Below are 21,503 nucleotides of genomic sequence, written 5' to 3'. Positions count from 1 at the left end.
ATTAAGATTTTCTTTAATGGCGCGCGAACGGAGTCACGGGCGACAGCTAGATATAAATTAAGTTAATCGTAGTCATCATCTTGTTAAGTAATGTTAACAAAGATTCAATTATACTGTCGTCAACTAAATTAGAATAATTAACATCGATTTTGTAAATGGATACAACGCAGAGTTTGATTAATTGCAAATAGATTAGGTTAAGTTCAGTTAACTTAATATTTACCTCTTATAAGATTTGAAATTGAGATGATTTTTCTGAGAAGATAAGTGACAAATAAACGTATTTCTTTGTTTAGTTGGAATTAACTTAGCCTGGATTATTAAATCTGTAATTTCATGATGCCTCATATAAAAATACAGTATGTCACCTGAAAGGGTGATAAAACTATTGTTTTCTTTATTCTTTATCTATCCCTATTGAGTTTATGGTCGTAATAGATGACATTAACTCTAGGTTTCCACTGCTGAGACATATGAAAAATACATATCATCGCTCTCAATACCTTTAGAAGACAAATAGGGATATTACGAGGTTTTTGTACGAGTACTTCGTCAGTGAACATCTACGGTTAATTAAAAGAGTTTAAATCTATTTTTGTATTCAATTGTTATTGAATAATAGACATGATTTATGAATTATGGAGTATCTCATTTCATTATTTTATTATTTGAAAACAATTGGAACAACAAATGCTTCGCCCCAAAGAAACCTTTTAAGAAGCCAGGGCCCGCTTTATTCAATATTTTACGAATGTAATAGATAGCAATATTTATTTTCCATGAATATTCTTTACGAGGAAATGTACGAGATGTCATTGAATATTTGATACGAGCCTATAATTTCGTGCGGTTCAATGAACAATGTTCTCGCAGTAATCTTGATTTCAATTTTCAATTTATTGGAAATGATAATGATATGTGATTTATAATATAGCTAGCTGTCACCTACGACTTCGTCCGCGCGGAATTAAAAAAAAACTTAATAAGTAGACTACATGTTCTTCACAGTCTATGTTCTACATCTGTGACAACTATCATCAAGATCCTTTTAGCCGTTCCGGATACACGTATAAACAAACAATCATCCATCTAAACATTCGCATTTATTATATTATTAGGTATGATGATGATTAATTAATTGTTAAATAAAATGCAACATTCAAACGTAACAGAAATTCAGTCGGTACTTCGTACATTGTACAGCTGTTTCTGAAGTGGGGTGGAAAAAAAAAGATTATAGGAATATTCGATTACAGAAAGACCGAATATCAGAGAGTTTCCAAGAAACTGAAATTGAAACAGTATTCTATCAATATTCAATTACCGTTTAACAGGAAGAATAAAGATTTCTTATACATTTATACTTATAGTGTAGACCTAATTGATTTAAAATGTATTTATATTGTTGATAAATATGTAGTAAAATGTAAATATTCATCCATTTAATCATCCATCCATCCATCTAAACATTCGCATTTACAACATTAGTAAGATTTTTATCTTATACTTGTTGTAAATATTGAAGCTCTTTCAAGTGAAAAAAAAAAAATTACAATCAGTCAATGAATTAATTTTCAACTTTACTAATATTATAAGTGCGAATATTTAGATGGATGAACGGATGAATGGTTATTTGAAGTTGTCTCGAGAACTACTGATCGGATCTAGCTGAAATAGATGTAGAACATAGTCTGGGAGAGCACTTTGGCTACTAAATAAGTTTTTTTAATTCCGTAGAAAATTTTAGAAGCATGTCGACCGCGACTGTAATGAGTGTTAACCTTTAGAAGTTGCTGCTATCTGATAAGTGTTTTTTAACTAAAACTATATACAGACTGAAGAATGTTTAACAAATCTCATAAAGCGAGACAAATCTACCATTTAAAAACACTGTGTTTTAATGTTACCATAAAAACACATTTTTGATATAAGGTACATCACTGGTATTAGTAGACATCACTATCAAGGTTTCTGACTTTTTGACGTTTTAAATTCAATGCTTCACTTCACGGTTCATGATTATTTTTTGTAAACAATTGTAAATTAGTGAAAAATGAAGCTTTAGCAGTTTTTCTAAATTATATATTTTTACTCCATGAGATGTAAATATGTCTGATTTAAAGATATGTCGAATTTGCCTGCGAACGGGAGCTAAAGTTTACAAATACGATCAACATCAACTTAAAGCTTATTACGAGGAAGTTTTGGCGTTAAAGGTAAATTATTTGCAAAAACATTATATATTAAATTTAATTTCAGTTGCCTATTGGTAGTAAATTCTTAAATGTGAATGGTAACTTAGACTGTAGCCACCCTTAGAAATAATAGTCTTTCCAGTCCTTGTTGTGGACGTTTACAAGCTAAAAACGATTTTATTCTTGTTATTTTTATTTAACATAAGGTGTATGAAGATGATTGTCTGCCTCGTTACTTCTGCTACGAATGCGCCACGATCCTGCACAAATTTCACAAGTTCAAGGAGAAATGCTACAGAGGTCAGAAAACACTTAAGGACTTACTTTGGAAGGGTCCTGTGAGTAAAATTTAATTTTTACAAATGATGTATTAATAAATTTAAAGGTTAATCCACTGTCCTCTAGCTTTACTTTAATAAGAAAATTATTCTAAACAGAATCATTATTTATTTGACATTCAAACTTTGTAATTGATGTACGCATCATAGAAGTGAACTTAGTTTTTTTTTTTTTTTATCCTTTACTGATATAAAATTTAGAAAAGTTATTTATATGATTGAAAATTTGAAAATGTACTTATTTATATTTCCAGATAACATATGAATCAGTATATAAAATAGATAAAACAAATCTTGAATCTAACTTAGCTGTAAAACGTATGACTGATAGAGTTAAGACTTACACTATAGACAATTCAATTGAAGACGAAATAGTCTTTGACGAGAAGCAGGATAGTATGGATTATGATGTATTCATAGATACGGATTCAAATGAACCAAACAGACCACCAACAGTATTCATAGATGTTAAGAAGGAATGTCTTAATTTAAAGAATGAGTTCATTAAAGAAAGAAGTAGAAATATACCTGAAAAGCCAAACAGAAGATTAGATCCGGAAAGTTGGAAAGTTAATATTCTGTCAGAGGAAGAAGCTGTAAGAGAATTTCGTTTAAGATCTGAAGATTCGAAATATTTAGCGGCAGCTTTCAAATGCCAGGATTGCTTTAAAGGTTTCTCCAAAGAAGATATGTTGAAACGTCACAAGCTATTAAGACATAGTGAAGTAAATATAGTTTTAATTCTTTTTTACAAATAAAACACTAGCTTTTTGAAAATTCAGTCACTTGTATTAACCCAATAGTATTTTACTGTAACTACAAAATATTTCTAGTTTTTGCCTGAATTTTTATTCTATTTGATATCAATAAAATATTTTTTTTATAAATATCCTACTGATATAGCTGAAAATACAATGTGCTTGCCTTTTTGCTGTAAAAATTATCTTAATGAATAATTACTTTATATCAGGAATTGGGTATATTTGAGTGCAAGTTCTGCCATATGCGTTTTAAATGGGAATGCCACCGTCGCAGACACATTCGCCAGCACTATACCAAGTATGAATGTCTCAGATGTCATCTCGTCTGCCCGTTAGAGTGAGTATACAATTATACAACTACCTGTAGCCTGTGACTGTCCGATTGAAGTTTAAAATAAGATAATTGTAGCCTATATGTGATTCAATAGTTTACTATCTCTAAATTTTATCTAGATTTTTTCAGATTTTCTGTTTGTATGTGGTAACAAACAAAGATTATTGTTGATTTAGTATTTTTAGTGACTGTAGATATTCAAGATAGCTTTAGTTTAAAAAAAATATATAATATCACTGTATTTTTTTTTTACAGAAGTACTGCCATACTCCATGAAGAATATCACAGCGGAATAAAAAAAGAGTGTGTACACTGCGGACAACAATTTAGGTATGTTATTTATTTATTAAATTTGAAAAGTTAATTTCAGTGTAATGTCTGTGAAGCAAAACACAAAAATAATATTTTATTTATAGTACAAGGGGACAATTGACCAAGAGGCTGTTTGTTGATTACCTTTGATGTATTATTATTATATGTATTGATTACTTATCATTAATTGACAGACGAGGACAGAGAATATTTTCCCTACCTATGCATCCTCTCTTCCGGTACATTCACATTTTCTTTCTTAAAAGAAAAGGGTGGGAAGGGATACAAGACTAGAATTAGGCTTCTAGCACACATTTTCACTTGATTCATCAGTTGAGCTAGACCATTGACTTGAAATAGTTAGATGTGTTTAAAAAAGAGTGATAAATGTTGTATGGTACGTTGTGTAGACACGCATCTACGTACTATACGCACCTGCGCACGCACCGCAGCGAGTTCGTGTGTGCGATGTGCGGCGCATCCTTCGTCAGCCAGGCCGGACTTAGACAACACAAGCGGCTCAAACATACCACACAAGTCAGTTATATATATCTTGTTCATGTTAATTGATAATTTAATGTCTATGCGAATGGGGAGAAAAACTACCTTTTGCTTACTATAAATGTTAGTATTATTAACATTAAGTATCCCACAGATTAGTGATGCAACGGAAGTGTCTTACCGGAACCAGAAACGGAAACAGATGTCAAAAATAAATTTTAGCAGAAACGGAAACGGATGCGGAAACAGAAGTGTAAATAATAAAAAAAACATATTTACAAAAATATTTTTTTCGATAAAAACAGTTTGTATTCGTTTTTAATTTATTAAGGCATTGGATATCGGTGTCCTTTAGCCTTCAATGTATGTATTTTTACTGCGCTGCAATAAGTTAAAATACGCGTTTTTTTTTTTTAATTTATTTTCAGGAAACAAAATTACACTATTTACAAATTAAAGTTCGCCAAACCACTCGTGTTGACAAACGACAAATATATTTCTAACTATATAATGATGATGATATATTACATGGTTATCACTTATTCAAAAGTACATTTAATAACTCGTAAGTATGAAATAGTCACATTTTGCCAGTTGTCAAATTTTATATGGACAACAACTAGACAGTTTACTCCAGCAAGAGAAACTGATTGTTTCAAACAGCAGCCGAAAATATTACGCGCTTAAATTCATAAAATAGTACGTAAACAAACAAATGCGGCAAGTGCCGAAAGGCCGCGTACGGACTGCGCGTCTCGCGCCGCGCATTTGGATTTCTCAGCCGTCGTAAAGTTCCGTTTTATCTCCGTTATAAAAGTTGCGGAAACAGAAGCAGAAACGGATGTTGAAAAGCACGCGGAACTTCCGCACTTGCGGAAACGGAAACAGACATCCGTTGCATCACTACCACAGATATACAAAAACTTTATTTTATATTTAAAATTCCATAAATTTTACACATAACATTTTTTTTGATGATAGTTTATAAATTATTTTATAACAAAATAAAAATGTGAAAAGGAATGTTTTATTTTATTAGTAATCGCTAGAATGATGTAATAAAAATTTGATAGATGACAGCAACTTAGAACTTTTAGTTTTCCTCCCCGTTGTCTAATGTTAATGTTCATAACGTTTTAGCTAGGAATATGCTCTTATCTTATGATTTAAGTACCACAGATACCACTTTCCAGTTCTATCCCAGATATTAAACATTTTTACATAGATTTATTTTCATTTAAGGAACAACAAATGGTCCTTCGAGCCGGATTAGATTATTTATATTGTATTTTATAAGGTGTCGGTTTAGGAAAGTCCTGATGACGAGGTGGAGGAGGAGGAGGTGAACACGTTCTGTGAGCGCTGCGACATGCGCTTTGAGACGCGCAAGGCTTACGAGGGACATCTCTTCCACTCCGCCATGCACGCCAATGACATCGAGTGAGATTTCTTATTTTAACACATTCACTGCCATCTCAGAGTGAACTACGTGTTTTTTTTATTTAGGCGAGTTAAATTTCATGATAAGATCTTATTTCAGAGATGGAAATGAAAGTCATGACAGCAGTCACAAGAAAGTTTTGGGAAAGAAAATGCAAGCCAAGGTGATACTTTTAGTCTTATAATCTGTTAAATATTATTTCTCTACACTTTTTTATTATCTTACATCTTAGTAATACTATAAATACCAATGTTTAGATGGATGAATGGATGGATCGATGGATGGATGTTGGTTTAAAGGTATCTCCAGAACAGCTCAACAGATCTTGATTTTATTTATCACAGATGTAGAATATAGTCTGAAAGAACACATAGCCTACTTATTAAGTTTTTTTTTAATTCGCGCGGAGTTTCTTTTTTTAAACCGTGACGGAGTCGCGGTCAACAGCTAGTTATTTATATTTCTTATTAGACTTTATTGTGTTTATTTTATACATTACATGTTTTACAGATCAGTAAAGGATTGAAACGTAGGTGAGTTTGAATTATTTATATTAACTTACGATTAGATGTTTTTTGCAATGAATAAATTTAACAAAAACAAATAGTTGCGTCGATAATTATTTCAATTGTGTATGTTTTTTTTTAAATATCATGAATTTTAGAAAAAGTGAGGATTACGCCATCATAGCTGAAGGCAAACGACGCAGGAAGTTGAAGAGGAAGAGAAGGAAACCAACAACTTGTTATCAGGTACATTCTTATTGTCCGAGGAACTTCAAGCAAATGTACAAATTTACTTTATAATCTGTAATTAGAGAAAATAAATAAATACGATGGGTTTCATAAAAAAAATGGGCACAAAAATGATTCGGTTAAATTAGAAGAAAACAGATTAAAAATACCTTACTGCCGCGCTCTGTCTTTAAGAGGTAACACTTAGTGTAGATTTAGTATGATAAATTTCCACTCAGAGTACTTAAGTTTTCCCGATATATAACATAAATAAGTCGAGGTACATTATTAGGTCGAGATGTAGATCTATTCGTGTGTGTGTGTAGTGCGGGTTGCAGTTCGAGTCTCAGTCTGCGTGTCTACGTCACCACCAGGCGCAGCATCCGCGCACATCTTTCTTCCCGCCGCATCTCAGACACATCTGTGAGATCTGCGGCGCCTCGCTAGCGGTAACTTAACTATTTCCTAACTCACACGGCTTAAAATACAGCCCACAACAATATTATGGGTAATTCCTTGCTAGATGAACAATCAAAATTTAACTATTTGTTTGGAAGCGCCAAAAAGTAATTTAACCTCATGCTTTATTCTTTTTGAATGTCACGGAATATATTACATTGTAAAAATTTTTACACTAAGGAATATATTGGATAATGGAATATTTCAAGTTACGAAATTCATTAGATTGTGGAATATTTCACATTACGGAATACATAATATTGTGGAATATTTCGCACTATGGAATACATTAGAGCGTTGGTGGTTCAGGGGTTAAGCACTTGACTTGCAATCTGCAGGTCCTGTGTTCGAATCCCGCCATGTACCAATGTGTTTTTAGATTCTCGATTTACATATGTACATTTTATCCGACGTTCCTACGGTGAAGGAAAACATCGTGATGCTGCACATATCTGAGAAGAAATTCAATGATATGTGTGAAGTCAACCCGCACTTGGCCAGCGTGGTTGACTATGTCCTAGTCACCCCTAACTTGGGGTAGTTTCTAAGCCCCTCAGTGGGGACGTATAGTGAGCTGATGATGATGATGAAATACATTAGATTATGGCATATACTAGAGGTTGTGTTGTGTTGTGTTGTGTGTCAGCCGGGCAGCGTGTCGACACACCAGAACCTGCACAGCCGCGAGCGCGTGCACGGCTGCCACCTCTGCGGCAAGGACTTCTACTCCAGGGTCGCGCTCAAGAGGCACCAAGTGGTAACACATTCTTACACATTTCATACACAACGAGAGGGTGGACTATATCTTACTAATATTATAAATACGAATGTTTAGATGGATGGATGGATGTTTGTTTGAAGGTATCTCCGGAATGGTTTTTTTTAAATCCCGCGCGGACAGAGTCGCGGGCGACAGCTAATATTTTATACAAATGTGTCGACTGTGAGAAAGGTAATAAACTAAGATATCTGGAATTTTTAATTATCTAGTTATCTTTTAAAATCTTTTTGTAAAATAATTGTTAATTTCGATGTTGTCATAATTTTACAGTGCAACGTTTATGTATGTACTACCTATCGCTCGCGACTCTGTCTGCACGGAACTAAAAAAACGTAATAAGTAGCTTATGTGTTCTTCCAGACTCTGTTCTATATGTATGCTAAATTTCATCAAGATCCGTTAAGGTGTTCTAAAGATACCTCCATACAAACACTCGCATTTATAATATTAGTAATAAGTAAAATGTATGTTTGTTTGTATGTCAGACACACACAGGCGAGAAGCCGTTCCCGTGTCCGCAGCCGCAGTGCGAGAAGCGCTTCACTCAGAGCAACAGCATGAAGCTGCATTACCGCACCTACCATCTCAAACATCCATATCCCAAACGGTAACTTGTCTTCATCAACTTGTTGCCAGTTGCCAGCAAACGGCCAACTTAATTCGCCAAATTGGCGAAGTAATCGCTACTCATAGATATCCGCAATCACAAATGCGTTGCCTACCTTTTATCGACGGGCGGAGGGGACGCAATGAGAGAGGATATTTTCTATAAATTCCATCCTCCGTCAAATCCACTTCTTCCCATCCTTTTACAGCAAAGAGGGGGGAAGGGAAGGGAAACTAAAATTAGGTCTTTGGCACCACATTCATCAGACGAAACGCGGAATATCTTCCACTTTGTATATCTTTTGTATGTATACTATTGTCAAATCTGATTATTTTCAGATCAAGACCGAAAAAGAAGGCAGAAATAGACAATATAGAGATAGAAGATAGTTCAGAGGAGTCCGACGATAGTCTACCGGAGCCCGAGATTGAGAACCCTCTGATAGAAGTGACGCTGGAGCCCAACCTGAGGCAGGTGAGGCCCGAGGAGTTGGGTCAGGACGCGGCGCTGGTCAGCACCAGCCTGGAGATGGTGCACGACCCCTTGCCCGACAGACATACCACTGATGATAGTATACATTATTTAACATTGTCTTATACATGACTTTTATTTCACAACCTTATCATTAAAGCCATTAAAATGAAAAAGTGTTCATTAAAATAAACAACAATCATTAAATGAAAAAAAAAAAAAAACGCTCATAAAACCAAAAATCACAGAGGTGAGGATAATCTGTGATTTCTATTGCCCAAAAAAAATTTTTTTTTTTTTTCATGCATTTTGGCCACAATGCAAATGTCTTTGTCTATGGGCAACGTCACTTCGCTATTTTAGCGAATTCTAATGGCCGCTTGTTCATTAATCACCTTCACATTAATCTACTCTGTTAAGAATACATAAAAGAAATTAGAGTAAAATTAAGTTAAAACATTTGATTCTTATTCAACTAAAATAAAACACATTTACTTATTAAAGTATATTAAAATTCAATAAAACAACTTGCAAATGTAAAATGTCGGAACAATTTACATAAAACAACTGTAAAGAAGTTTAACTTTAACTTCACACTAAATATTGATGATTTTAATTTTTTTTCACATTAACTTACAGAAAAAAAACTGGTAGTAACTATTTTCAAAATATTTTTTTAATCTATACATTATGTATTATCCTTTATGTTATATAAAAGATAATCGCAGATTAGATATATAAGAAATTTAGCAATTTATCCAACATTATTTGTAAATAAACAAGTTTTGATGCAAGTATATAAGAGTCAGTTAAAAAATACACCTCAAATGGAATTAAAACCTACTTATAACTTAACTTATACAAATATATAACATATCTAATGTAAGTTTACAATATCCCGTTGTAATGTGAACGCTTTATAAACACGTAACGCAACATCGTCCTTTAACTCTTGGATTCGTCTTTCTTCTCTTGACTCTCCGGTCTCCTTCCCAGTAAGTCTCTTTTCACTCCACTTTTCTCACACTAAAAAAAGAAAAAGAAACATTTTTTAAAACATTTTCAATGCCACCAACTCGTAATGTATAACAAATTGTCTTACAGTTTCAAAATCACTGGAGTCATCTGTATCAGTGGAGGTGTCAGTGTCATAATGTCCCAGTCCGGGCAGGATGGCCACACACCGCAGTGCCCCCATGTCACCTGCGGTCGTGGCCATGGTGGGTGTCTCCGATGTACCATTCTGTTGTACAGAACTGTAAAAGAATATTTTGATCAGCGTCCACTGTAAAACTTATAAAGTAATCTAGCTGATGTCCAGGTCTTCGTAAATCACGGGTTCCAACTAAATTGATAAAACCGAGTATTAAATTGCTGAATATAAATCTATGCAACGGATCAAAGAGATCATTTGTAGAGTTAGTAAAATTTAGTGATGCAACGGAAGTGTCTTACCGGAACCAGAAACGGAAACATGTCAAAAATAAATTTTAGCAGAAACGGAAACGGAAGCGGAAACAGAAGTGTAAATAATAATAAAAAAACATATTTACAAAATTTTTTTTTGGTAAGAACAGTTTGTATTCGTTTTTAATTTATTAAGGCATTGGATATCGGTGTCCTTTAGCCTTCAATATATGTATTTTTACTGTGCTGCAATAAGTTAAAATACGTTTTTTTTTAATTTATTTTCAGGAAACAAAATTACACTATTTACAAATTAATGTTCGCCAAACCACTCGTGTTGATAAACGACAAATATATTTCTTTATTAATACATTCACTGCTGACCACTCGGATCCGAGTGGGCAGAGCTATTAGTAGCGGCGCCTCCCCCTCGGATCCGAGCGAGAGGCCCGTTCACTTTGTAGTAGCCAGTAAGCCGCTGGCGTTTGAAGCGAGTCCATGTTGCTTTGTGTAGCCACTCTGGCAATATAGTCAACTAACGAAAAAGAGTATTAGTTTTATTCTTACAGTGTTGTAGTGACCACGTTCGTACGGAGGCAAACATACAAATATCTTGTATCACATGAAGCTAAGGCTGAACTTTATGTTATGTATGTATATTTTTATATATATGTATGTCCTGTATGTGTGTGTGTATACGTGTGTGTATGTGTGGGTGTGTATGAAATGTTACAAGATCTTGAACCGAGAAGATAAAAGCTGGTTTTGATTAGTATCCTTACATGTTTTACTCAATATTCTGGAATTTCATGAAAAACTTGACTTTGTCAAAATCTTTTAACATATGAACAGAAATGCAATCGTGGAACAAATATCTACATATTAGTGAACTAAACCATTGCCATCCCTAGCACTCAAAATGATGATCCCTAGCGCTCAAATACAAAAACATTATTAATTTATCTATATGTTCAAACACTCCCAGATATACTAAATAAAAATTCACCGTAAAAAGTTTTGGCTCCCAGCTGTTTCATTTTTTATTTAGTAAACAGTGAATGTGTTAAGTATCAAAAACACCAAATCTAGATTAAAAAAAGATATAATTATTAGGCACTTGACTTGCAATCTGCAGGGCCTGGGTGCGAATCCCGCTATGTACCAATGTGTTTTTCGATTTAGATATTTACATTTATCCGACGTTCCTACGGTGAAGGAAAACATAGTGATGCTGCCTGCACATATCTGAGAAAAAAATTTAATGATATGTGTGAAGTCAACCCGCTCTGGGCCAGCGTGGTTGACTATGGCCTAGTCACCCCTAATTTGGGGTAGGCTCCGAGCCCCTCAGTGGGGATGTATAGTGAGCTGATGATAATAATGATGATGATATATTACATGGTTATCACTTATTCAAAAGTACATTTAATAACTCGTAAGTATGAAATAGGAACATTTTGCCAGTTGTCAAATTTTATATGGACAACTAGACAGCTTACTCCAGCAAGAGAAACTGATTGTTTCAAACAGCAGCAGAAAATATTACGCGCTTAAATTCACGAAAAAGTACGTAAACAAACAAATGCGACAAGTGCCGAAAGGCCGCGTACGGACTGCGCGTCTCGCGCCGCGCATTTGGATCTCTCAGCTGTCGTAAAGTTCCGTTTTATCTCCGTTATAAAAGTTGCGGAAACAGAAGCAGAAACGGATGTTGAAAAGCATGCGGAACTTCCGCACTTGCGGAAACGGAAACAGACATCCGTTGCATCACTAGTAAAATTAAATGGTATACAAAACTATTTGTTTCACACATACTTGTTGATAATTCCATTTTTAGGTGGTGATGATGTTTTCTCAGGTTCCGCTTTATCTGTCTTGTCTCCCTCCATTTCACTTGCTTTCCTCTTCCTTACAACAACCTGAAAACATGTTACATATCAAACTTATAATTTATAAATTCAATATATTTTTTTTATCATGTATATATCTTATACATTTTACTCACCCCTTGCAATTTATTCTTAGCAGGCTGTGCGGTCGCTGGTGTACGGGTTGGTGCGAGCTGAGCGCGCAGTCTGATCAGTTCCTCACTCTCTGCTAGATTTGATACTCGCTCCCTGAATTATATATTAATATCAATATTGGTTTACATTGCCAATACTAAGTGTATTAAAGTAAAAACATATTAAAATCCATTTCATGCATCAGAAACATTAACATTTTTTGTAGAGATAAGTTGATAGAAGATCGATAGAGATTGAAGATAAGAGATAAGTTGTAATTTTTGTTCAGAAGGAGACTATTGTTTTTTTTTTTCGTTTTTTTGCATTGTAAATACTAACCTGAACTCTTGCATTTCCTTCTGTTCTTCAAGTGATATCTGCTGAGCAGCCTTTGCCTTGGTCCTCTCCACAAGGTCCAAGAAACCTACCTCATCATCATCAAGACCTCTGATCATGTTCTCTGAAGTAAAAATCAGAATGTTTATATTAAACGTGATGGAATTAGTATTTCCATATAATCCTTTGGATAGGCATCAAAATAAATCTTACTAAAAAAACATCTTGGATGGATGGATGGATGGATTTTTGAAGGTATCTCAGAAACGGCTCAACAGATCTTGATAAAATTTGGCACACATTTAGAACATAGTCAAGAAAAACACATAGACTATTAAATTTTTTTTAATGCTGCATGGACAGAGTCGTGGGCTACAGCTAGTAAATAAATAAAAGTGACAGAACACTCTTGATAGGTACATATAATGTTGCAGATTTGTTAATAAATAAAATTGTAATTCATCCTCTCTTTAAACAATGAAATAATTCAAACAATATTATTATATTGTTTGAATTATTACGAATAATGTCACGATAAATAAGAAGAATTTCCTTTCAATGAATGTAGAAATAATGAATAGTTTGTTATTTCTACATTCATTGAAGTTGAGTCAACTTACACAACTAAAAGGGGTTCTGCACCGGATATGCTATGTGCATGAATATTGGACAATTTACTTATTTACTTACTCAGCTTATGTGCTTCTTCATACTCGGCTTCCTTCTTCAATCTTTGCTCTTCCAAGCGATGGTACAGTGGCCTTGTATCATACGCCTCTTCTGGTGCCTCTGTGTACAAATTACTGTTACTAGTCTTTGTTCAATAATATTAAACATTAAAATATTGCTATGAGTTTGGAGTGGGAACTAATGATAAATTAATATATAATATTATAAGCAATATATTTACGAGTTGTTCTATCCGCTTTCCTACTCGTTCCTTGTCTTCAGTCCTTAGATAATTTGCTTACGATCAAGAGAATATTGCAAATTGTAATATAATGAATCAAAATCATTATTGAAGTAAAAACCATCATCCTTTTTTATGATTAAAAATATGTAATACGTCCAACAGTCAAGTTTTGATTACCTTTAGGTTGATCTTCGGTTCTCACTTTCTCCCATTCTTCCTGACGTCTTCGTCTCGCTTCCAATATCTCAGATTCAGATATAAATCCAGAACTCATTGTGTCGATTTTCAAATATGTTATGAAAATATTTTATAAGAGTTATTTAACACACTTCGCAGGCACTCATTAATAACCTTTTCGCTTTTTTGATTAGATTGATTTGACAACTTCAAAAACCACATACAAACAACAACAAATGTCAACAGTCAATGTACAGATAACAAAAATTCAATTATTTTTCACGCATATTTCATTATTTATAATATTTTGTTTTTATTTCTTGTATCACCCTCAATTAACTGTTTGTTTAAAAAATATACAACACATATAATTAAAAAAAATGAAAGTACCCTTTCGTGGAATATTAAAGTAAGTTGTTACGCTTAAAAACAAAATTATGAATTTCTAAAATATTAACACCAAATAAATAAATTTATAACCTGAATAATATAAAAAAATTAAAAAAATCTTTGAATTTTAGCAAAACAAAATATAGCAAAAATAAAATTTTCCATGTTTTCCAACGTTCACTCTAAATGTGTCATTGCATTTTGAAAATCTGTCATTTCATAAATTTTACATGAAATTATCTTTTCAAATCACTGTATTTTTCATAATTTGATCCACATTTGTGAATTAAATCAAATTAACGATGTCAGAATTAGAGAGCGTGGAAAAACCTGTTGAATTTCCTGAAACAGAATACGTAGAAGATGGACAAAATAAATTGATAATTAAATGTAAATATTGTACATCGAAAATTTTAGATAAAAAGTCGGCAAAATATATCACTCAAGAGGTAAATAATGTTTTTTACTTAAAGTTGATTTATTAAAGGACCAAATTAGCCATGTATTACGTTTAATTTCAGAAAGATCTGCCATTAATGCAACAGGACAAGAATAAAGAGGGTGAAGTGCAAAGTGAAAGAATTAATCAATTCTATCATGTTGAAAACATGTATACGTTTGAGAATATCGGCTTTACACATACAGTTGCTAACCACAAGTACCTAAGTTGTGCAGATTGTGACGCAGGACCTGTGGGCTATTATGACATGGAAACTAAACATAGTTATGTTGCACTTTCGAGGGTAGAACATTGTTAATAATAATTATATCAGCTATATCTCTTATGCTGTAGATAGATAATAATTGAATGATATATTTTGCAATGTTATCAAAGTTGCATAATAGGATTTTCATATATCCGCACATAATTTTGTCAGAAAACCTGTTAATATTAAAAAAAAAAACAATATTGAATACTAGAACAGATTTGTTGCTTTACAATGGTAAAATACATATGTACTAAAAATATTTAATAATTATATTTTTTTTTCGAAGTGATATGAATCAATATTATCTCATAAGTTTTTATCTTATATATAATACAAATATAAAGCAGTTTAATAAAAAAATCTCTCTTACGTAATAAATAGGTATAAAGTATACTTTATTTGCCTATTGCAATATAATTAAAATAACTACAAACTCTGTCTTTTATTATTCTTAAAAAAACAAAATTGATTTTAAAAGTAATGCTTTTTGGTTAGACAAATATTTTATATTATAAGTACAAATGCTCATTCATTCATTCCAATATATCTACTTGATATAAAAAAATTGTTTAATTGCAACCAGCTTTCAATTATTTTACTTAACACATTGAATGCCATGATTTTTATGGAATAAAGTGAACTCTCATGATGAGTTGGTGGCATTGAATATGTTATGTATTTATCTATTTATATCACCATTATTTCTTTGCTAAACTTATATAAAAAAGAAGGGAGTTTTAGTGGCTTTAATTGTCTATCACCTGAGCCCAAAAACGTAGAGATATATGTATTACATAATATAACATTTTTAAACAACATGATTACAATCTGAAATGCTTATTTATGTTTAAGAAATGGCTTTTTTAACACTGATGAATTATTTTTATTAAATTAATTAAATATTTTTTTCTACATTGAACTTATTTTATTTTCCCTTCTATCTTATACGATTTTATTAATTTGCAAATGTATTTTAAAATTTTGGTTTTTCAAAAAAAAATATTTAATGTAAACATATTGAAAACTTAAAACTCAGTTTATAATTTTTTTTTATTCGCGATAATCTCGAAAAACTATATTTCAACAAAACTCGTATAGTTTCCGTGGTGTAGCGGTTATCACATCTGCCTAACACGCAGAAGGCCCCCGGTTCGATCCCGGGCGGAAACATACTTTTTGCCAATTTTATAAGTTAATTTTCTTATAAACATTGTTTTCAAAATTATTGATTATAATTTTCTTTTATTTCGATAATTAAAATCTGTTTTAACTGAATCAATAAATAATAACTAATTTTTCACAGATTAATCACGAAAACATCATCGTCATTATCAGCCAAGTTCGTCCACTGCTGAACTTAGGCATGTCACAATGTCCAGTCTTGTACCGCCTGCATCCAGTGCACTCCCGGAACCTTAACTAGGTGCTCAGTCATATTGTATCGAAAACAATATTTAAAAACATAGTTCCGTTGAATCGTCAATCTCTAACAATGGGTTTCTGAGATCCAAGTATCCTTTTAAAACATAATATTATCTTTGTTCTGTCAAAGATGACAAGGATAACGATATGTTTTATACAGAGATTTCGATCTTAGAAACCCACGGTTACCTATAGATCCGTAATACGACCGTGTCTGTTTAACTGAAAGAAAATATGCAATTATAATTGATAATTTATCTGAAACTAAACTTTAGAAATAATAAGAAATGTTCATATTGTTACACATTGGTCAACAATTGCCCAACAATCTCTATCTAATAAAAAGATTCAAAACATAAGTATCAAATAGCTTGCGTCGAGAGCTTATTGCTATCACTATAAGTTATCGATTCATAGACAAAAAGATTTACGACATCTGACCTTTTGTATTGTCTATGTATAGATGTGTCAATTCTCTGCCTTTCAGTTTGCAAAGTTTTTTGTTCTTGATTGCAATTATGAAGTTTGTTCTATTATAATTTAGGTACGTAAGTGGGCCCATAATGGATTCCCTTCACACTTCACACGCCTACTAAAAGAGCTTAATTTACTTTGTAAATTTTTATCAAGGTTACAAGTATGTACAATATGAAGGGGAAGTGGATTTGACAGTGGAGGGACGCACAGGAATGGGATATATCCTTTTTCTGTGCATCCTCTCCCCCCTTCTACTATAGGCATGCAACGCATCTGTAATTGCAGACGTCTATGGACAGCAGTCGTTTCACTATTTTGTATCGTATTTAGGTGGCCGCTTGCGCTATTGCCACCGAATGATATAAAAATAAGGTGCAATTTTTTTGTACCATTATAAATATTGACAAAATAGAAATTCGCTCAAAATCTTTAAAAAACAAACTGTTTTTCTAAAATTAATTCGTCGTATGACTAAAGGCTCTTATATTTTCGTACTCGTGTTATTTTAAGTTCTTAATTAAAATAATTAAATTCAAATTAGAATAATATGTATTTTTTATATAATACAGTACCTTGATAAAAGTTGGTATCAACGAGAGAGCGCAGACGTTTTGTAAAATGAAACATTTTTATAACGGTAAGTTGTATTATGTTAATGTGAGTAATTTCGCTATCATTCAGTATATTAAATGCAGTAAAAGTTAACTACAATCACTTTCCGCACTTTGAAATACATCATAATAGGCATATTAAAATGATTTGGGTCCCGTACATTAAAAAAATGCAACAAGATTTAATTGTTGCTTTAAATTACATTTAAAAATACTTTTAATTTTAGGTACTCTTATTTGTATTTGTAATTAACGTTTTAAGCTTTAACAGACTCCGTAAACTTCTGGCCGTAATCGTGTTGTTTGACTTTTCGTGTGATGACGATATTTGAAACATTTAGAAGAATTTCTACTGAATAGGTGTATTATTTGATGTCGTAATACATCTATTATTTATCGTAAGGGCTTTATTAAAATGTGTAATTTGTAGTTGTACAACCATTATATTTCAGAATAGCTTTTATTTCATAATAAAGCGTGCTTCATACATCACGATGCTGAAACGTCTTTGCGCAACTTGTGTTTCAGACTGTATTCGTGTCACTGGATTATTGCAATTATTCACCTAATGGTAAGTACTTAATTAAAGGGTATGTGACAAAAGATGTGTTAGTCGGTTAAAAATTTATTTTATATTTTTAGTTTCATGGAACTAGGTTTTGTAACTTTTTCTGTGTTCTGAAAAAGTCTCGAGGTACGGTTGATTTATGGCAAAATAATATTATAAAAAGGTAAGATTTGATTGTTTGTCGATGTCGATGACGATGTCACTTAAACGAAAACTTAGTTGCGGATCTCTAATATTAAGTAATATTATGTTAAACATTTAGATAGTTTAATAGTTTCTAATGACCAGTCAAAATTCTAAACAGAACTCATTAAATTGTTTTTTTTTTTAAATTAATTGTTAACAGTAACATGAGAGCCTATATGTGATTAGAGATGAGATGAGTGTTGTAGTTTTATTAATTACTAGCTTTTACCCGCGACTCCGTCCGCGCGGAATAAAAAAAATGCATACAAGATAAAAAAAGTTCCTATGTCCTCCTAGTTCTAAGCTACCTCCCCATCAATTTTCAGCTAAATCAGTTCGACCGATCTTGAGTTATAAATAGTGTTACTAACACGACTTTCTTTTATATATATAGATTATGTCCAAAAATAAATACAGTTATTTTAATGGTTATCTTTGTTTAAAATTATAACCTATTCCTTTTGGGAGTCAGATATTAACAGGGGGACTGCCACATTTTTAAGCATTGAAGATTAACTAACCAAAATGCCGGTTGTTATTTTTGAATCAACGCGGATTAAGCTACCTATTAAATTATCTTTTAAAAGAGCTTGTTAATTTAAAACGAAGTAATTTGTGATTTCAAGGTCAAACGACTCATTAGCTGGGTAAAATCACGTTGAAAAATAGACAATAATACAAAATATAATAACAATTTTGTACAAAACACTGAGTAAGGTCAATACATCTTTGTTGGTCTTGTGACCTCAAAACTTTTATGTCTACAGTCTAGGAATTTTATTTCCTACCCATATCAATGAAAAATTTGACGCAAACAATACAGTTATGTCAAAAACTTATATACATTGTGCTAAATTGTATTTCTTATTGTTTGAGATTTCCGATTCTAAGCGTGATGAGGATTTATTGCTTTTTTTTCGAATGTACAGTCGATGACAGAAGTGTTAATTTGACGAGAATACGTAATGGATAAAAGGTTGAATGTGAAAGTAGCGATGCCACCATGTTAGATAAAGTGTTACCATCTTCGAATCGACCATAGTATTTAAACGTTTTAAATTAGTCACGGGAAAGAAATTGAAGAAAGTAACGCGAAATTAGGCGTTAAGGGACGAGTGAAACAGATAAGTTTGGACGTAACTACGAAATATACAAGAAAAATTAATTAAAAAACAAACGGATTGTCATAAAATAAGTTATGTACAGACTAAAAATCTCATGACACGAATTAAAAGAAAAAAAAAAAGATACTATTTCATTTTGTTTCTGAATTAAATTAAAGGGTATCGTCGTAGTAGGTCATCGACCGATCTATTATTATAATATTTGCATTATTAATTAGGCATAATATTGCAAAATATTATATTATTTGCGTAATTTTTGCATAGGCCGATGTTCATTATTAATTCAATAGACGACGATAAAATGTAAATTAATGTTGCTATTTTTAAGATAATATTAAGATTAGTATAAATATTATTGCAAAATTATAAAAATAACAGCTGTTTTTTTAGCCTCAAATTTTTCAATATATCCATAATATTTGCGAAGGAATTATGATGTTTAATTTAAATTAACGTCTTAAAATTTTTAATAATTTAATTTATTAATACGCCTTAACAATGCAGAGTAGGTTTACTGTTGCTTTAGTTGTTTTATTGAAAATAACTCGTTACTTTTCAAATAATGGTAACTCGTATTAAAAGTTACATACAGTAACTTTGTCAAAGAATAGTTAGGGAATTAAATTCGATTCCCACTTGATCCAATATCGTACAGCAATAATCACTTGAGCTATAATTTATTACTTATATTCGTTGCTATAGCGACCTAATTTACTTTTATGTGTCAAATGACATTTTTTATATTTTGGAACGAAGTTCCTTATCGCGCGTTGTGAAAGGGGGCTAGACGGAAAAAATTCTTACGAAAAGTTGTCACGACACTTTTTGCTATAGTAAGTTAACGACGAATGAGCGCTACTTCACCATGGCAACGACGTGATATAACGAAAATTCATAGAAATAAAATGTACTTCTTGTGAAGACTTAAGTTTTTTATTCATAGAATAAACATTGGTTCCTTCACTAATTAATAGAAAGGAACTTCGTTCCATCCGGGTGTCCCTTGACACCTCTCAAGTTTTTTTTTGATTGAATCAGCTAGCGCTTGACCACGATCCGACCTAATGTTAAGTGTTGGTATGGTGGAAAGATTGTACGCGCTAGATTATTGAACGAAATGTGTAGAAAAACGTCCACGGTGACATAAGAAAGTAATATGATAATCGTTAAGTCATATTTTGTTTAGTGTTACTGTCAGCTTTAAATGTTATATGGTTTTAAATATTAAATAATAGCCACAAAGCCCAATTAAATTATCGTGTTAGGACAAGGATTTCCTGTTTGTAGGACAATAATTTTCTATTCATCATTTCGTGAGGAATAATAGTTACAACTCTACGTTTAACATTACAAAGGTTTACACAAACAATAGTGTAAACTGTTTGTGTGTACAAATAAACCTGAGCATGTCAATGTATTGAAAATAATATTTAAACGGAAAGCAATGTCTTACACAATTTCCTAACTTACAACGATAGTTTTCAGAATAATCGTTTGTCGACTTGTGATTTAATATAATTTTGGTTAAATTTCAAACAGATGAAGAACATAATCTCGAATAACTCATAGGCTACTAAGTAAGTTTTTTTATCTGCACGGACAGGGTCGAAGGCAAAAACTATAATAGATGATATATATAATATATAATAGATATATAATAGATATATAATAGATGATATAATAACATACGTTCAGAACGCATACATTACCATTTATTTTTAGTCATTCTTTCACGTATTTTCACTTACCATGTAACCATATTAGTAGTATAAATTGAATCATATCCTAATTTTTAATGTACAACTTTTATTAAATAGTGAGTACAGCCGCGGGCATGGATATGTAATTTTGCAACATGCTTGTAACAACGCGTGTTAACATTATGTGACAATATTGAATAACTAGTTTGAATACAAAAGTACCAGCAACAATCGATGTACTTATATTTGTATGGCCATATTTTGCTCAGAGAAAGTACACGTAGACAAAAAATAGTATAATTAATAACTATAATATAATCGCTCTTTATTTTGTGAGATCTAAAAGACTAGCTATCGCCCGCGACTCCGTCCGCGCGGAATTAAAACTTGATAAACAGCCTATGTGTTCTTCCAGACTATGTTCTAAATCTACGCACATTCAGTATTTATAATATTAGTAAGATTATTACTTTTTTGTTTGATTTTAAGTTGATATGTAATGAAAGACAAAGAAAATAATTATATTGCCTGAAGGGATATTTTAG

The 21,503-nt window shown here is 32.1% G+C and overlaps 3 protein-coding genes and 1 non-coding gene across 4 annotated transcripts; 3 read left to right on the top strand and 1 right to left on the bottom strand.

Moving 5' to 3' along the window:
- Positions 1-2,010: 2,010 nt before the first annotated feature.
- On the top strand, positions 2,011-9,072 carry LOC106708727 (zinc finger protein 850). The gene is made up of 14 exons (XM_045684500.1): positions 2,011-2,216; positions 2,402-2,533; positions 2,788-3,258; positions 3,504-3,631; positions 3,884-3,958; positions 4,351-4,477; positions 5,751-5,881; positions 5,982-6,045; positions 6,393-6,415; positions 6,547-6,634; positions 6,943-7,065; positions 7,722-7,832; positions 8,342-8,463; positions 8,802-9,072. The coding sequence occupies exons 1-14, from the start codon at positions 2,109-2,111 to the stop codon at positions 9,064-9,066; spliced, it is 1,968 nt and encodes a 655-aa protein (XP_045540456.1). The 5' UTR covers positions 2,011-2,108; the 3' UTR covers positions 9,067-9,072.
- Positions 9,073-9,723: 651 nt separating this feature from the next.
- On the bottom strand, positions 9,724-13,984 carry LOC106707468 (PSME3-interacting protein). Its single transcript, XM_045684567.1, has 7 exons — positions 13,771-13,984; positions 13,371-13,469; positions 12,684-12,804; positions 12,347-12,458; positions 12,157-12,260; positions 10,037-10,190; positions 9,724-9,960 (listed from the first exon to the last, which is right to left on the bottom strand). The coding sequence occupies exons 1-7, from the start codon at positions 13,865-13,867 to the stop codon at positions 9,880-9,882; spliced, it is 768 nt and encodes a 255-aa protein (XP_045540523.1). The 5' UTR covers positions 13,868-13,984; the 3' UTR covers positions 9,724-9,879.
- Positions 13,985-14,396: 412 nt separating this feature from the next.
- On the top strand, positions 14,397-15,037 carry LOC106707607 (guanine nucleotide exchange factor MSS4 homolog). The gene is made up of 2 exons (XM_014503920.2): positions 14,397-14,609; positions 14,682-15,037. Exons 1-2 carry the CDS (start codon positions 14,463-14,465, stop codon positions 14,916-14,918), a joined length of 384 nt encoding a protein of 127 aa, XP_014359406.2. The 5' UTR covers positions 14,397-14,462; the 3' UTR covers positions 14,919-15,037.
- Positions 15,038-15,967: 930 nt separating this feature from the next.
- Positions 15,968-16,040, top strand: Trnav-aac. The gene has a single exon. It is a non-coding gene; the product is annotated as a tRNA-Val (tRNA).
- Positions 16,041-21,503: the final 5,463 nt, after the last annotated feature.

This window comes from Papilio machaon, chromosome 26 (assembly GCF_912999745.1).
Source record: "Papilio machaon chromosome 26, ilPapMach1.1, whole genome shotgun sequence".
Classification (NCBI taxonomy): domain Eukaryota; kingdom Metazoa; phylum Arthropoda; class Insecta; order Lepidoptera; family Papilionidae; genus Papilio; species Papilio machaon.
The sequence above is the reverse complement of the archived record's forward strand: the minus strand, read 5'-3'. Positions and strand labels throughout refer to the sequence as shown.

Bases quoted from the DNA above. Each gene is read 5' to 3' on its own strand.
- LOC106708727 (XM_045684500.1), top strand. From the start codon at position 2,109: ATGTCTGATTTAAAGATATGTCGAATTTGCCTGCGAACGGGAGCTAAA. The intron at 3,632-3,883 runs GTGAGTATACAA...TTTTTTTTACAG, and splicing joins CATCTCGTCTGCCCGTTAGA to AAGTACTGCCATACTCCATG. The intron at 4,478-5,750 runs GTCAGTTATATA...GTGTCGGTTTAG, and splicing joins GGCTCAAACATACCACACAA to GAAAGTCCTGATGACGAGGT.
- LOC106707468 (XM_045684567.1), bottom strand. From the start codon at position 13,867: ATGAGTTCTGGATTTATATCTGAATCTGAGATATTGGAAGCGAGACGA. The intron at 12,805-13,370 runs GTAAGTAAATAA...TTTTTACTTCAG, and splicing joins TGAAGAAGCACATAAGCTGA to AGAACATGATCAGAGGTCTT. The intron at 12,459-12,683 runs GTTAGTATTTAC...TATATAATTCAG, and splicing joins AAGGAAATGCAAGAGTTCAG to GGAGCGAGTATCAAATCTAG.
- LOC106707607 (XM_014503920.2), top strand. From the start codon at position 14,463: ATGTCAGAATTAGAGAGCGTGGAAAAACCTGTTGAATTTCCTGAAACA. The intron at 14,610-14,681 runs GTAAATAATGTT...GTTTAATTTCAG, and splicing joins CAAAATATATCACTCAAGAG to AAAGATCTGCCATTAATGCA.